The sequence below is a fragment of the Cebus imitator genome, unplaced genomic scaffold (genome assembly GCF_001604975.1).
Source record: "Cebus imitator isolate Cc_AM_T3 unplaced genomic scaffold, Cebus_imitator-1.0 Scaffold50, whole genome shotgun sequence".
Classification (NCBI taxonomy): Eukaryota; Metazoa; Chordata; class Mammalia; order Primates; family Cebidae; genus Cebus; species Cebus imitator.
Window position 1 is genome coordinate 5777119 of NW_016107365.1, and position 15566 is coordinate 5792684.

Below are 15566 nucleotides of genomic sequence, written 5' to 3' on the forward strand. Positions count from 1 at the left end.
AAAAAAAAACAAAAAACTTTAATTGACAGTTCCACAGGGCTGGGGAGGTCTCAGGAAACTAACAATCATGATGGAAGGCACCTCTTCACAGGACAGCAGAGAGAGAAAGTACTTAGTGAAGCAGGAAGCTCCTTATAAAACCATCAGATCTTGTGAGAACTCACTCACTATCATGAGAACAGGGATTCCGTTATCTCCACCTAGCCCTGCCATTGACACGTGGGGATTATTACAATTCAAGGTAAGATTTGGGTTGGGACACAGAGCCAAAGCATATCACCACCTTTCTCTCTCTGCACAGAACTTGGAGTGGGAGAACTTTGCAAGAGATGGGGATCCCACTGGTGTTGAACTGATATATGATGTCTATGGTACACCACAAAGTGACTCGCTTTAATGTTCTTGATCTCTAAGACTTTTTAAAAATAGTTTCAAATACCAAGGGTGGGGGTGCTGCAGAGCCATACATGCACAAAACACTGTACTGTCTCTTCCCTTGTCCAATGGGCATGTTGTACAGCAGCCATTTGAAAAACGACGTTAGAGAGTAGATATTAGGACTCTTCTACTGTTTGCTCATTGGATTCAGGAAAAGTGCTGGAGTGAGCCCTCCAAACTGTTCCTGCCGGTGCTTTTAATTGCTCAGGTGAACTTAGTTAATAGGTAGCACTATTGCTTCACATGGCATTATGTACCCATGTTCAGTCTCTGCCTGCACCAGCAAACTTAAATGTCAAACTCTGAATGTAAAAGTCAGAGATGTGCTATAGACTGCATCTGATATTTACATTTCTTTCTAGCTAAGATGAGCTGGCTTTGGTTGTAAATATTCTCTCATGCAAATTAGAAAGGTTTTCCCCCACTTTGTACATATGCCTTTGATATTATTACTTTCTTTGCTTTTATTTGATTTTGTGAAAGTCATAGATACTTTTGAACACAAAATGGCCCCTACCTCTGACAACTAAAAATAGTAATTGAAAAAAGTGAAGGATCAGTTCTAGAAATCTATTAATTATGTGTTTAAACAGTTTCAAATTGCAAGAAAAGAATGTCTTTGGGATTTAGAAAATTAGATTACTCTTTCGTGCTGTCTCAGGTGTCTTCGTTTCAGAACTTGAGTTAAGGAATATCAAAAGTTGTCATTTCACTTTTTCTATCATTCCAGAGCCATCTTCTTTTCTTCCTGCATTTTCTTTTCCATCACTATTTTATTTCTTCACTTTCCTCTTTACTTGATGCCAATAGTAATATTAATAATTGTTGGTCAGGTGCAGTGACTCATGTTTGTAATCCCAGCACTTTGGGAGCTAAGGGCAGGTGGATTGCTTGAACTAAGGAGTTAGAGACCAGGCCTGGGCAACATGGTGAAACCCCATCTCTACCAAAAATACAAAAACAATTAGCTGGATGTGGTGGCACGCACCTGTAGTCCCAACTATTTGGGAGGCTGAGGTGGAAGGATCACTTGAGCCTGGGAGACAGAGGCTGCAGTGAGCCAAGATCACTGCACTCTAGCCTAGGTGACAGAGTGAGACTGTCTCAAAAATAATAATAGTGTTGCTTATTGAACAACTGTATATTTTACACAGTGCTAAGCACTTTATCTCATTTAATCTCTCAAAAGCATGTAAAGTAGGTACTGTTACTAGTTCCACTATACGAGGAGAAAACTGAGACAGCACAAGGAAATTAAGTAACTCTAGGTCACACAGCTAGGAACTGGTAGGGCAAGGGTTCAGATCTAAGCTATCTGTTTTAAGAGCCCAAGCTCTTGACTATTTGCTATCTGACCCAATGTTTAGAAATGGTAGTGGATGAAGATTAAGGATATTGCATTTGATTTAAAAAAAATAACACCCCATCTCAACCCCTATTGCTTTGATAATGGGTTCACTTCTCAGCACTTTTAATGAAATAATTTAATAGAACAAGTACTGAAGATTTCATGCTGTCATTTGTAATTCAGACACAGAATTTGCAACCAGTAATGATAAGAAATAGCAAATTGTGGATAACAAGGAGATGTTACAGCCTACTTAGCATCTTGGGTGGGGGGCAGGGACAGCTGGAGAGGGACAGTGGCCCCTGGAGTCAGCCTTCTATGGACTCTGATGGAGTCTGGCCAAGGGAAGACCACACTCAGCCAACCATTTTGGGGTTCCAGGAGCAGGGACAACAGGGCAGCAGCGTGAAAGCTTATACAGTAGTGAGTGGATGAGGAATGTCCATAAGAAGCCAACGAGGGAGAGAGACACCTCACTCCTACCTCCATGCACAGAAAGAAAAGACTGGGCCAGTTTTGCAGGACTAAGTGGCTCAACATCTAACCTAAACCAAGCATTTGACACAGGAGGAAGCTAGAAGACTGGTCTGAGATCTTAAGTCTAGTTAGAGGGAGATAAGAATGAGTCCAGGGTCCCTTGGCCCTCACTCCAGGGATTTTTCTAATATAAAATGAGAAGAAAAAAAAAAAGACTCTTTCTTAGAGGAAACAGGAGAGAGGGGGGTTGTGAGTGCTAGAATTGACCTTAAGAAGGTATCATTTTTAGTGTTGCCTTTAGTAATAAGAAAAACCAATTTTCAGTGACTATTCCAGTGGCTTATGCAAACCTGATTTCTTTAAGCACAAAGCATATCTTTAGGGGTCTTCAGAGGCATGGTAGAAACCCCTTACCTGACTAAATTAGGTCTGGTAATTAGTTGATTAGTAGAAAAGTTGGTAAAAGCAGGAAAACATGAAAAATATAAATATGTATGTAAGCATGGGGTTTTAAATATAAGCATACATTTATTTGTTGATCTAGAAACTTTTCCTTTGAGATGGGCTCTTCAAACTGGAGTTCCCCGTTGTTTTCTTTGCATTACTACAGTTATTCTGTGGCTTTGATTTTTAGTCTTAAGTTTCTTTAAAGTGGGGTGAGACTTTAAAGACACATGTGCCACAATCTGAGCATAAGATCCTTCATCTTAATGATTTTTCTCAATCTTTTACAGTTGTATTGCTCAAATTCCAGTGATTTTCTTTTGCAAGTCATCTTCCCTAAGTCTTTCTTACATTTACTTTCATAGAAATAGCTCCATTTCCTTTCACATTCATATTTTATTTTTATGTGATTTGTATTAAATTAAATGCATAATTAATAACAAACAGAATTGGCATAAACAAGCTGACTACAAACATAGCCAACTCTTGTGAAGCATAAAGTGCTGCTCATGGAAGCAGAAGGAAGATGGGTGAGAGAAAGGAAAACACTTTAAGTGATGGTTCTTGATGTGGTTGTGGGAGGGTTGGTTACTTTATTGGGTTGATGAAATGAAAACTGGCCAAGTAATGTTAGAGGGAAAATTATTTGTAATGGTTGTTAAAGCACAGTAAGGCAGACTTTATTCAGAACCATCACAACAGATGAAGGGACCACTACAATAGGTTTTGCAGTAGAGAAGAGAGATCAGGCTCAACTCCTAATATGAAAAGGAAAGGTGTGACTTTAGAGTCAAGAATCAGGATGGGAGAGTTAGTGGATGGAAAATTACCAAGAGGGGGTCTACGGCCAAACCACCCTGAATGTGCCCAATCTCATCAGCAAATTACCAAGAGGAAACATAGGGGTAAAGGAGATTTTGGGTAAACTGACCTAACTGGATTCTTGCTGAAGACAGACCAGGGTGATCAGACATTGTCTCGGGGATGGGGGAGAATGAGGAATCTGGTCAGATGTTGAAGACAACCAGCTATCTAGAGTCAGGGGTTCAGGCTAAACTGATTTGGCAGGATTCTTGCTAAAAGTGGGCAATGTAGAAATGAAAGCAGAAGTCCATACATCATAGTCTAGTTCAGAAGAGAAGTCCAAAGCCTAGAGTTTGGTCAAGGAGAGGTTGTGTGTCAGCGGGCCTCTACATAGACAAACCTCAGATCTGTGGAAGAAACCCTACCTTTGGGAAAATAAATGTACCTACTTCTTGTGAAAGGAGTAATAACATCTAAAAGATATGAAGCATAATTTGGGTAATAAAGCCTTATTTAATGTGATAATCCATATTATTCTTTTCAATGATTTTCAGAAATGTTCTTGTCATTCAACAAAAATCTATTTTTATTTTTCTTTGACTCAAAAATTTTGTTTTAACCTAAGAAGATCCCCATATAAAAAGTGAGTGTGATTGTCACCTCATGGATATTATCAATTGTATGAGTCAATTCTTACACTGCTGTAAAGAAATACCTGAGACAGACTAAATTATAAAGAAAGAAGGTTTAATTAGCTCACAGTTCTGCAGGCTATACAGGAAGCATGGCTGGGGAGGCCTCAGGAAACTTACAATCATGGTGGAAGGCAAAGGGGAAGCAGGCATGTCTTATATGTCTGGAACAGAAGGAACAGAGAGAACAGGTGCTACACAGTTTTAAACACCCAGATCTCATAAGAGCTCACTCACTATCACAAGAACAGCAGAGGAGAAATCTGCCGCCATGATCCAGTCACCTCCTACCAGGCCCCATCTCCAACATTAGTGATTACAATTTGACATGAGATCTGGGCAGAGACACAGACCCAAACCTTATTATTCTGCCTCTGGCACCTCTCAAATCCCATGTCCTTCTTACATTTCAAAATACAATTATGCCTTCCTGACAGTCTCCCAAAGTCTTAACTCATTCCAGCATTAACTCAAAAGCACAAAGTCTCTACAACCATGACGTAATCTCCTCCTGGGCCCCACCTCCAACATTGGGAATTACAATTTAACATGAGATTTGGGCAGGAACACAGACCCAAACCTTATCATCAATCAATTCAGAATACCAATACAGAATGTTTTTCATTGAAAATCAGTTTATAAATAAATGGTGCAAGGAATTTTAAAGTAATGCATTAGCCATGGATACCTGAAGTGCTTAAAACAATTTTTAAAAACTGATGGGCTAAAAGTTGCTATGAGAAAAACATTACATAGCATTTTCTAAAACTGTTCTGTTTTATTAGAATATGGTTTAAATGGTGTTAGTGGGGAAAGACGTGTCCCCTTAGGGATTGTCAGAAAGAATCAAAAGCAGCTTAGCAAAGAGACAGAAATGTAAATGTGATATTTATCAGGGGAAATGAGGGTATGATTAAATACAATGAAACCAGCCTTTATGTCAGAAAATAACTTAATGAGGAAGTCATGCTTGAGGTCTTTTTGTCATCTTCTGAAAGACTAAGAGGCTGGACTGGCCAGGAATGGCCTTCACCAGAACTGAGGTAGGAAGAGTAGGTTGAGTTTATTTCAAAGGTCAGGTTCAACCTCCTGAAAGTCCAGCTGAATTAAAGTCTTCATTAAATTCATGAAAGGATACAGGAATCACAGCCTGGCCTCTTTTAACATCACTGTCCTGGAATTGAGTGGAAGGTCTGTCTCTAGTTCTGAGGAAGGCAGGTCCTGAGGAGGTGACAGCTTCTAAGTCCACAGCTCCTGCTTGCCTTTTTGAGAGCTCCAGCTCATCTAGCAGGTCTTGCCTGTTTCACATCTTTGGAGATAAAATATTCTGTAGCCTTCATCTCCTCCCCTCAAACATGCCTTAAATAAATACAAACTTTAAGTTAAAAATGTATTAGAAAGATTGTCTGTTTTATTGGAAAGCACTCTCAGATTCTAAGATGGATACAGATCGCTTGAGGGTCTTGTTCAAGTGCAGACTTTGAGTCAGTGAATTTGGAGTGGAGCCTGAGAGTCTACATTTCCAGTAAACTCCCTGGGGCAGGGGATGGGTGACTGGTGTCACTGGTTGAGGGGTCATACTTTGAGAAGTAAGGATCTAAAAGTTCTGGCTTCTGACAACCTCAGTTTTCTCACTTGTAAAATGAAAGGCTTTGGATGAAGATACCTTTTAAGTCTACCCGTCTGCAGCATCTCAAAGCGCAGACAGCAGAGAAGGCTGGCGATTGTCCAGAACGTGATCTCTGCTCTGAGTTTTCAAGGACTCCCCGTTTTATAACACTGTGAAGCTAAATAGGAAAAGTGAATGCAAACAGGGAAGGAAATACAGTTTATAGTCTGACAATCCCAGAGTGATTACAATTACTCACCTGATGCCTTTGCCAACATTCAAAGGTTTGGCTTTAATTAGATCACACAATCCACAATTGAACATTCTAATTGTGCAGTGTTTGTCTCAAATAAGCTATTGGGTTGGATTAATTCTTTCCATAGTATGCCCAATGGAACAGTTCAATTTTCAATACAAATTAAGTGTAGTCACAAAAGGGATCTTGGTTAACCTGCATTGCCCCAGGATCTCAGATGCACTTTCTTTAAACACAACAGGGTTGAACTCAAGCAGAAACTAACACCCAGCTACAGACCTTGCTTCACGAGCCGGGTGCAGTGGCTCACGCCTGTAATCCTAGCACTTTGGGAGGCTGAGGTGGGTGGATCACCTGAGGTCAGGAGTTCAAGACCAGCCTGGCCGTCATGGTGAAACCCCATCTTAAAAAAAGAAAAAAAAGACCTTGCTTCACATCACCTGGTTCCTGGTTTGCACATAACAGGGGTTCCCAAGTTGAGCTTGGTAGAAAGAACAGTGGCAACATTCAAAATAATTAATAACAAGAATAGCCATGGGATCAAAATAACATGTTTATAGCTCTAAGCATTACCCTGTATTATCAGGTTTTAACCCTTTAGTTGCTGGATCAAGTCCAGGATTTCCCAGTGAATGGGGCCAGGGCAATTGAGCCTGGTGCAATGGAATATCAGCCCTGAGAAAGACCTCCAGGCTTTAGTCAGAGAAACGTCATTTCACAACCCTGGCTAGCCACTTAGTATCTGTTAGATCAAGTTGAATAACCTCTCTGAGCCTCAGTTTCCTCATCTGTACAATGGATTAATAATAGTCACTTTTCAGGACTGTGATGAGGATTAAGTGAACCAACAAAAGTGGCTGGCACAAACAGATGCTCACTCAGTGAAAGTAGTAGCAGGGGCTGTTTACTATTACCATTAAAAGATAATATGTGGTTATTGATTGAATGCAGACAGCTTGTGTCTGTGTTGCCGATGCTTTCTGTAGTCCGATAATTCAGGTGGACCACATAAGGTCTTTGTTTACTGTTGCCATCATGGTGGCTTACCACAGGACTCTGGGGCTATGGGGACGGGGGGCGGGGTGGCTCTGAAGGATGTAAGGAGAAGGGGATGGGGGAAGCTTTGCTTCCAGGGCTGGAGCTTTAAGAAAGGCTCCCCAGTCTTTAGATCACAGCAGCCACAGGCCACTCCTGATCTATAAAAGCTCACTTTCTGATTTGTAGGCATTTTAAAATACACAGATATTCTTATAAAGAAGCTTAGCTAGTGGTTATCTTCTGAGAAGCATGAGTGGCAAACTTGAGCATGTTATGCTATAAATAAGAGATCTGCTACATAGGCATTTCCCTGGGTGAATCCTTCTGCTTTTGGAATCCCTCACGTTGCACCGATACATTCTCTAAATTGTCTCCTGGACACGCACTGGGTCTCATGATATGAGTAATCTCTATTGAGAAGGATGATCTGTGCGTAGTCAATACCATAGTAAAGAGAAAAATATACCCTCCACACCCAAGCAAAGGTTGACCACCCCAGTCTCTGTGGTACCCCAGTCTAAATAAAGACAGCTTTTATTTTGTCTTCTTTTACAATTGCTCACAACATTCACCATTCACTGTAGCTGAGTGTACTCAGCTATCTGCAAAACATCATCCCTGTATTATTGATGTGAGGGTCATGAAACCTTGCCAAGAGTTTTCTCCATATTGCTCAATTAACTGTGTGTTTACCAAACTAGTTTTAGGGTAAATGTTTAAGATAGTTCCCAAACTAATCTAAAGCAAAAAATAAACTAGTGGGTTTTTTTTACATTTTACTTAAATGCTACGGAGTATCTTGAATGTGCCTTTGAAAATGATTCTTGGGTAAAGTATCAGAAAAAGTAGAAATGGAAACAGAAGTAGTAGCAGTTTGCTTAGTGCTACTTCCAGATACAACAAACCTTCATTTGTTATTTATGCCGTCTCCTCTAGACATTTCGCACCCTGGTACAAACCCTCTTGAACTAACATTTGCCACATGGAATATGATTTCATCCTGAGAAAGATTCTGGCAGAGCCTACAGCAGGTCTGCTTTTCTATTTTTTTGTTTTTATTTTTATTCTTTTCATTTTTCCTTTTTTCCTCAGATAAAATATGATCACATGGTTAATTCAGGTGAAAAAATTCTTAACCATCATTGGCGAAGGTCTGTTTTTTTTAGAAGAAAGTATATTAGCAAATTCAAGTATGTAATATATCAAGACAAGAGGAATATCTATCTGACTCTGGATTTTCCATTTGTTGCCCTTAGGGACCAAAGCCAACCATGATAAATTTATTATTTCCCATCATACTAAAGTCCTTTTCTTTCCTTTTACCCCCTGACTCCAAGAAAGAGTCTTCTCTTATGGGCAAAGTTAGAAACTATTTTAAAATTAACTCGTATAATCTCTAAATTCACCTCTCCTAACTCCCATAAAAGCAAGGGCTTCTAGGCGGGACCACGGAGTAAGAACCCATGGAGTCCTCTAGAGGCGTCTTGAGAGTCTGGCATTGGCCCAGGTCATTGGCTATAGGCAGAGATTTGAAGCAGTCTGGAGGATCCACCGTGGCCTGGGAGCCCTTCACTTGGTCTCCCATCTTGGCCCTATCATGGTGCTAGGCTGGGCATTTGGACCAAAGGTAACTTGACTGTGGGTCACATGCAAGGATGGCTCTGTATGGTGATTTCTCATACCTGTCTGCTGTGTACCCATCCCCACAAAAATGGACTGGAACGTGACCATTTGGTCTGCCTCTACATGCAGTGGTAAAGGAAGAGACTTCTCATGAGCCCATGCAATTGGTCATGGCTGATGGTAGTCCACAGAGCTTACTTTTCAACTTGAAAGTGGATTATTGTGTCCTGAAGGTGATATTTTTAAAGGAAAATTTTTCCATGCAAAATGCTGAATGTATTTTGTTCCTTGTTCACTTGCTGTTACATGTGTCATTGACTCCCAATCTCTGATGTGTTTCTTTGTTTTCTGTGTGTTGCAGGCAGCATAGTGTACCTCGGGATGATGGTAGGGGCGTTCTTCTGGGGAGGACTGGCAGACAAAGTGGGAAGGAAACAGTCTCTTCTGATTTGCATGTCTGTCAACGGATTCTTTGCCTTCCTTTCTTCATTTGTCCAAGGTTATGGCTTCTTTCTCTTCTGTCGCTTACTTTCTGGATTCGGGTAAGGTTTTCTCCTTCGTATTTTATAGTAATGTGTTTATTCTTTGTAAGTGAACACATTCTCCACTCTAGAGAACCTCATTAGCAAGAAATTATCCCTTCACATATCTCCTTCCATATCCTCATGTCAGCCCTAGAAGCCACAATGCCGGTTCTTAGAAATACAATTATCAGCCTTTAAATCCAGGAGAGAAGGGAACACACATCTATATTTTCATAGCTGATTGTTTTAGTGTTTTACTTCTAGAAGATGGGTATTGTTTTCAGTGGAATGCCATTTCTATGGTAGAACATATCCATACATATATGCTTCTGAAAATTTAACTTAAGCAGGAAATCGCTCTGGTCCTACCTGTTATGAACGAATTCAAGGTTTGAACCATTTGAGTGTGCTCTTAAATTCAGGATTAGAGTGTCTCAAATAAATGTGGTTTTATTTATCTATGTTAAATTGGCATATTTAACTAGACAGAAAGCCTCCTTGAGACGTAATTTTTAGTAATTTCCTGACTTCTGTTGAATTAACAGAAGTTGTGCCATTACCCAGATGCAGTGGTATAGTGTAGCCGATGGTGTAGTCATTTTCTTTAAAGCGCTTAAAACACTTATTACCATGCTAACTGAATCCATAAGCATAGAAAAACCTAATAGCTCTATAAGGAATATATGAGAAACTTTGTTTCAATAAGAAAAAAAATTGTAAAACTATAAGATTTTTGTAACAAACGGGTACTAGGCTTAATACCTGGGTGACAAAATAATCTGTATAACAAACCCCCGTGACACAAGTTTACCTATCTAACAAACCTGCACATGTACCCCTGAACTAAAAAGTTAAAAAAAAAGAAAAAAAGTATATATGTATATAATTTTTGATTCATGATTGAGAACTTAGAGACATTTTTTGAAGATATCTAACACAAACTGAATCTGTATGAATAATATACAATTTTTAGAAATTAATGAAGAAAATAAGAGGAACAGAGCTAGGTTATAAACTTTAAAAGCTATCAGTTGTGGTTGTTGGTAATACACCACCACAACCTACAAGGCTAGAACACAGCTCTGTGAAAAGAGGTCAGAGGACTATAGCATGTCTTTCTTAATTATGTATAATAGCATTTCCCATAGCTCCTCATAGCTACATTCTGCACACAGTGAGTACGTAGCAATTACTGGACTAACCTGCACAAATTTTAGGAGCTTTCCTTAGAGTGAAGACAGTATATTTCAGTAAACCAAGATGGCTGGAGAGTTTGGAAAAGTGTAAAATATTTTGTTCTTGGAAAAAATGTTCAGAATCAATCATTTGCTTTGTAGCAACAGAGAAAGGGGAGAGAGGGCTTTTTCTCCACAGGGGAGCTCCCTGGTGCTCAGTTTTTGTAAGACTGGATACATAAGCTGCTGACTTGGATTCTGGATCATGCACTCACAGGGTTTCAGCAGACCTAAATGTTGAATGATTGAATGAATGAAGGAAGGAAGGAACAGATGTTATTTGGAGCTATTTGTTAAAGGACTGTCTCAGTGAGTAGGTCCATAGGATAGTACATTCTTGCCACCAAGAAAGGCCAGGCTTCCTTCTCCCTTTTATTATCGATGTAATACCCCTAGCCTGTCAAGAGAAGACTAACAGCATAGGTGCTGAATTTTCCAGTCCTTTCAGTTTGCAATCCTTTTTGGGAAATTTAAGCAATATCTAAAGACCCAAAAGTACCTGACTATTGTCACATTATTGTGGCAATTTTAGTTGCCAGTCTGGATTGTGACATGGTCATCCCAGCAGTCTGTAGAGAAAAGGTCCATTGTGATGGCTGCAAAATATGCCAAACTAAAGGACTATCCAGAAGCGAATTCAAGAGCAACATAAAAGCAGAGACAACTTAGATGTATTCTTGATATCCTCCTCATTCCTGCTGAAGACAAATCATTCTTCAGCCAGCAGGTCAGGACTGCTGGGGGCTGGGAATCAAGAAGTCCAGGTGTGCCCTGCTCCTACCCGTTATCACGGCATCATGGGAAAGTCATGCAGGCTCTCCTGCCTGATTTTTCTTTTGTAAAAGATGTTAGGACTTTGCATCCTTACCTTGGGGTGCGAAGGTCCAATGAGATGATGTTTTAAAAGTACAAGGTAACAAAAGCCAAAATAGACAAATGGGATCTAATTAAACTTAAGAACTTCTGCAAAAGAAAACAGCAAAAGAAACAGTCATTAGAGTGAATTGGCAACCAACAGAATGGGAAAAAATTTTTGCAATCTACCCATCTGACAAAGGGCTAATATCCAGAATCTACAAAGAACTAAAACAGATTTACAAGAAAAAAACCAACAAACCCATTCAAAAGTGGGCGAAGGGTATGAACAGACACTTTTCAAAAGAAGACATGTATGAGGGCAACAAACATATGAAAAAATGCTCATCATCACTGGTCATTAGAGAAATGCAAATCAAAACCACATTGAGATACCATCTCACACCAGTAGAATGGCGATCATTAAAAAATCTGGAGACAACAGATGCTGGAGAGGATGTGGACAAATAGGAACATTTTTACACTGTTGGTGGGAGTGTAAATTAGTTCAACCATTGTGGAAGACAGTGTGGTGATTCCTCAAGGACCTAGAAATAGAAATTCCATTTGATCCAGCAATCCCATTACTGGGTATATATCCAAAGGATTATAAATCATTCTGTTATAAAGACACATGCACACATATGTTCATTGCAGCACTGTTTACAATAGCAAAGACCTGGAAAGGATAGACTGGACAAGGAAAATGTGGCACATATACACCATGGAATACTATGCAGCCATAAAAAACGATGAGTTCGTGTCCTTTGTAGGGACATGGATGAACCTTGAAACCATCATTCTCAGCAAACTGACCCAAGAACAGAAAATCAAACACTGCCTGTTCTCATTCATAGGTGGATGTTGAACAGTGAGAACACATGGACACAGGGAGGTGAACATCACACACTGGGGTCTGTTGTGGGGGACTAGGGGTAAGGAGTTAGGGAAAGATAACGTGGGGAGAAATGACAGTTATAGGTGACAGGGATGGAGGCAGCAAACCACACTGGCATGTATGTACCTATGTAACAATCCTGCATGTTCTGCATGTACCCCAGAACCTAAAGTGCAAATATATATATATATATATATATATTTATTTTAAAAAAAGGAAAAAAGTACAAGGTAGAGAAGATAAAGTAGGATAATGTTTAGAAACACTCACTCATAGTCTGGCATTTCTTATTTCCTTTATTTCTCCTCCTATACATTTAGCTAAGCTGTCCTGTGCTGATTACCTCAGAATGACAGCAGGGGAGGAGGAGGCAGAAAGGGACCCCTTTCTGGCTTTTAAATTTCAAATCTTGCCCATGCAAGAAACGGAAGGCCTAAGCAGGCACAAAAGATTTTGGAGAAAACATGGCAAGTAAAATGAAGCATAAATCAAGTTAATCTCTATAATAAATGGTGAGTACCTAGGCTGGGAGCAGGGCTGAGAGGGAAGTCATGTGAGCTTAGTTACCTTAGTCCAGGTGGCAAAACCTCTACAGAGATTTGTGGGATCCAGTGGCTGAGAGGACTTGAGAAATGAAGTTATTAAGGAAAATGAGGGAAGAAATCTGTATTGGTCAGCATTCTCTAGAAAGACAGAACCAATGGGAAAGAATGGATAGATTAGATAGATAGGTAGGTAGATAGGTAGGTAGATAGGAGAGAAGACTAATTAAGGCAATGGCTCACACAATTATGGAGGCTGAAGGGTCCCATGGCAGGCTTTCCTGCAAGTTAGAAATTCTGAGATGCCAGTAGCATGGCTCAGTACAAGTTTGAAGGCCCCAGAACCAGAGAAGCTGATGATATAACTCTCATTCCAAGGCTGAAGGCCTGAGAACTCAGGAGGCTGCCAGTGCAAGTCCCACAGTCCAAAGGCCAGAGACCCTGAAGATCTGTTGTCCAAGGACAGGAGAGGAAGGATGTCCCAGCTCCGAGAGAGAGAGAATTAGAATTTCCTCTGCCTTTTGTTCTCTCCAGGTTCCCAACTGATTGGATGGTGCCCACCCACACTGAGGGCAGATCTTCCCCACTCAGTTTACCAAATAGCATGCCAATCTCCTCTGGAAACACCCTCACAGATATATCCAAAAATAATGCTTTACTAGCTGCTAGACTTTGGGTGTTTGACCTTTCCAAATCTCAGGTTGATATTTGATCCTCGGCGTTGCAGGTGGAGCCTGGTGGGAGGTTTTTAGTCATGGAAGTGGATCTATCGTGAATGGATTAGTTCTCTGAGAACTGGTTGTTTAAAAGCAAGCCTGGCACCTCCAGCCCTATCTTTTGCTTCCTCTCTCACTGTGTAATCTCTACACATGCCAGCTCCCCTTTGCCCTCTGCCCTGAGTGGAAGCATCCTGTGGCCCTCACCAGATGCCCAATCTTCCAGCCGGCAGAACCATGGCAAAATAAACCGCTTTTCTTTATAAACTGCCCCACCTCAGGTATTCCTTTATAGTAACAAAATGGAGTAAGACACCAGCGTCTAGGTATCCCTTAATCCAGCCAAGTTAACACATGAAATTGACCATTGCAGTTTCTCTTCTTCACCAAAGTATATGGGCTATTTTACTTTTGCTTGCTTTGCGAAGTGCTACCTCCATGACCCAGGGTGTTTCTCAGCAGCTCTAGAGTTTATCTGGGTACGCTGTCTCTGAATCTCTGAGGGGTCTCATCAAGGTCTCTTTTTCTCCAGTTCCATTCCATTTAACTCAAAAAACATTGTAACACTTACCCTGCCCACTGGAACCATGCAAGGCCTTTCATGCATATGGTGAACTCCCACCTCAAGCTGCTTACAGTCTGTACAGACAGGCAGCTTCCAGTCCCCACCTTTCAAGAATTAGAGCCTGAAAAGAGGTCAGAAGGGCTTGGGAATCTCACAGAGGAAGGAGAAAACAATAATACAATTATGAATAAGAAAATTTCCATTTAAATCGTCTTGTTTTCAAAGGCATGTCATATTTAAACCCTTCGTTCCTATTACTTCTGAACTCAGTACAGAAGCAGCTGAAGTTTCATATTTTCTCTTTTTATTTAAACTTTCTTTATTAAAACTTAAGCCAGAGAATTAAGATTCTTATCCCACAGACCTTAAATAAAACACCACGTTGTATCTACTTAAACAGTTCTTTCCAACCATATCTGATCCAGTTTTTAAATTGAGAAAAACTAGATGAAATAATGTTCCAAAATGTTGGGAATGTTTCTTTTATGGGCTGCTGGTGCATAGAGCCCCCCCCCCGCCCACAGGCCATGCATTGCCTAGGAGTGCAGTACTTCCCATCCTTTCTGCTTTGAAGGTTCTTCCTCCAGGGTTCTCCCACTCACAGCTTCCCAGAGGCATTTCCTGAGACCACACACCCAATGAGTCTCCCATAGTTTTCTGTTTGGTCTCCTTGGCAGCACTTATGATAGACGCCTGAAAATATTTACTTTTTAATGTGCTGCTTTCTCTCCTCAACCAGCATGTAAAGTCCAAGGGGCTAGAACGGTCCTGTTCCTCTCTCTACATAGCTTAATTGTCCGTGGCAGGGTGGGCGTGGTTATTGTTAAAGACTGTGGAGTTCACGCAGCAACCAGCATAGTCTGACTTGCAGCCATTTGTGGCATTGGCTAGTTAATCATGAAGCGAAATAGATAGGAAGTTCTATGACAAGTGGATGAAAATCTAACTTGAGTCAAAAAAACAGAGTCATGGTCCTTCTGTCATTCCCAGACTGAGCTGGTTTACAGACCCAGAACCAACTGAATGAAGGGGAGGCTGGCCCTCCTTGAGGAAAGATCTTGGTACACAGCTAACTGTTTATACTGTTAGTCTTCCTGCCAGCTCCCCCGAAGGGACTGAAGGCTTTTACCAGGATGAGTGCACACGGAGAAAAAGTAATAATCAGACTTCTCAGGGCTTGTGGACACTGGCTCTAAACTGACACTAATTCCAAGAGACATAAAATGTCACTGTGATCAACCATTCAAAGCAGGGGCTTATGGAGGGCAGGTAATCAATGGTGATTTAGCTCAGGTCTGTTTCACACTGGGCCCAGTGAGTCAGACACTCAGTCCATCCCGTGCCTAATTCCACAGTTCTGGACTGCGTAATTGGAACAGACCCCAGCAGCCAGCAGAATCCCCACATTGGTACAGGAACTGTCCATCAGCTCCATTTACTAGGAATTTTAGAATGAAAAGTTCTAGGTCAGAGAGTCCAGACCTTTCATTCTGCAGATTGAA

General features: G+C 40.7%; 1 protein-coding gene and 1 pseudogene across 1 annotated transcript in view; one reads left to right on the forward strand and one right to left on the reverse strand.

Annotated features, from left to right (window-relative positions):
* Nucleotides 1-15566, forward strand: part of SV2C (synaptic vesicle glycoprotein 2C) — a 249318-nt gene that overhangs the window by 101094 nt on the left and 132658 nt on the right. The window contains exon 3 of the mRNA XM_037738201.1: nucleotides 9091-9271. Within this exon, the coding sequence (XP_037594129.1) occupies nucleotides 9091-9271 (181 nt within the window). The remainder of the gene's footprint in view (nucleotides 1-9090; nucleotides 9272-15566) is intronic.
* On the reverse strand, nucleotides 8190-8254 carry LOC119471107 (annotated as a pseudogene).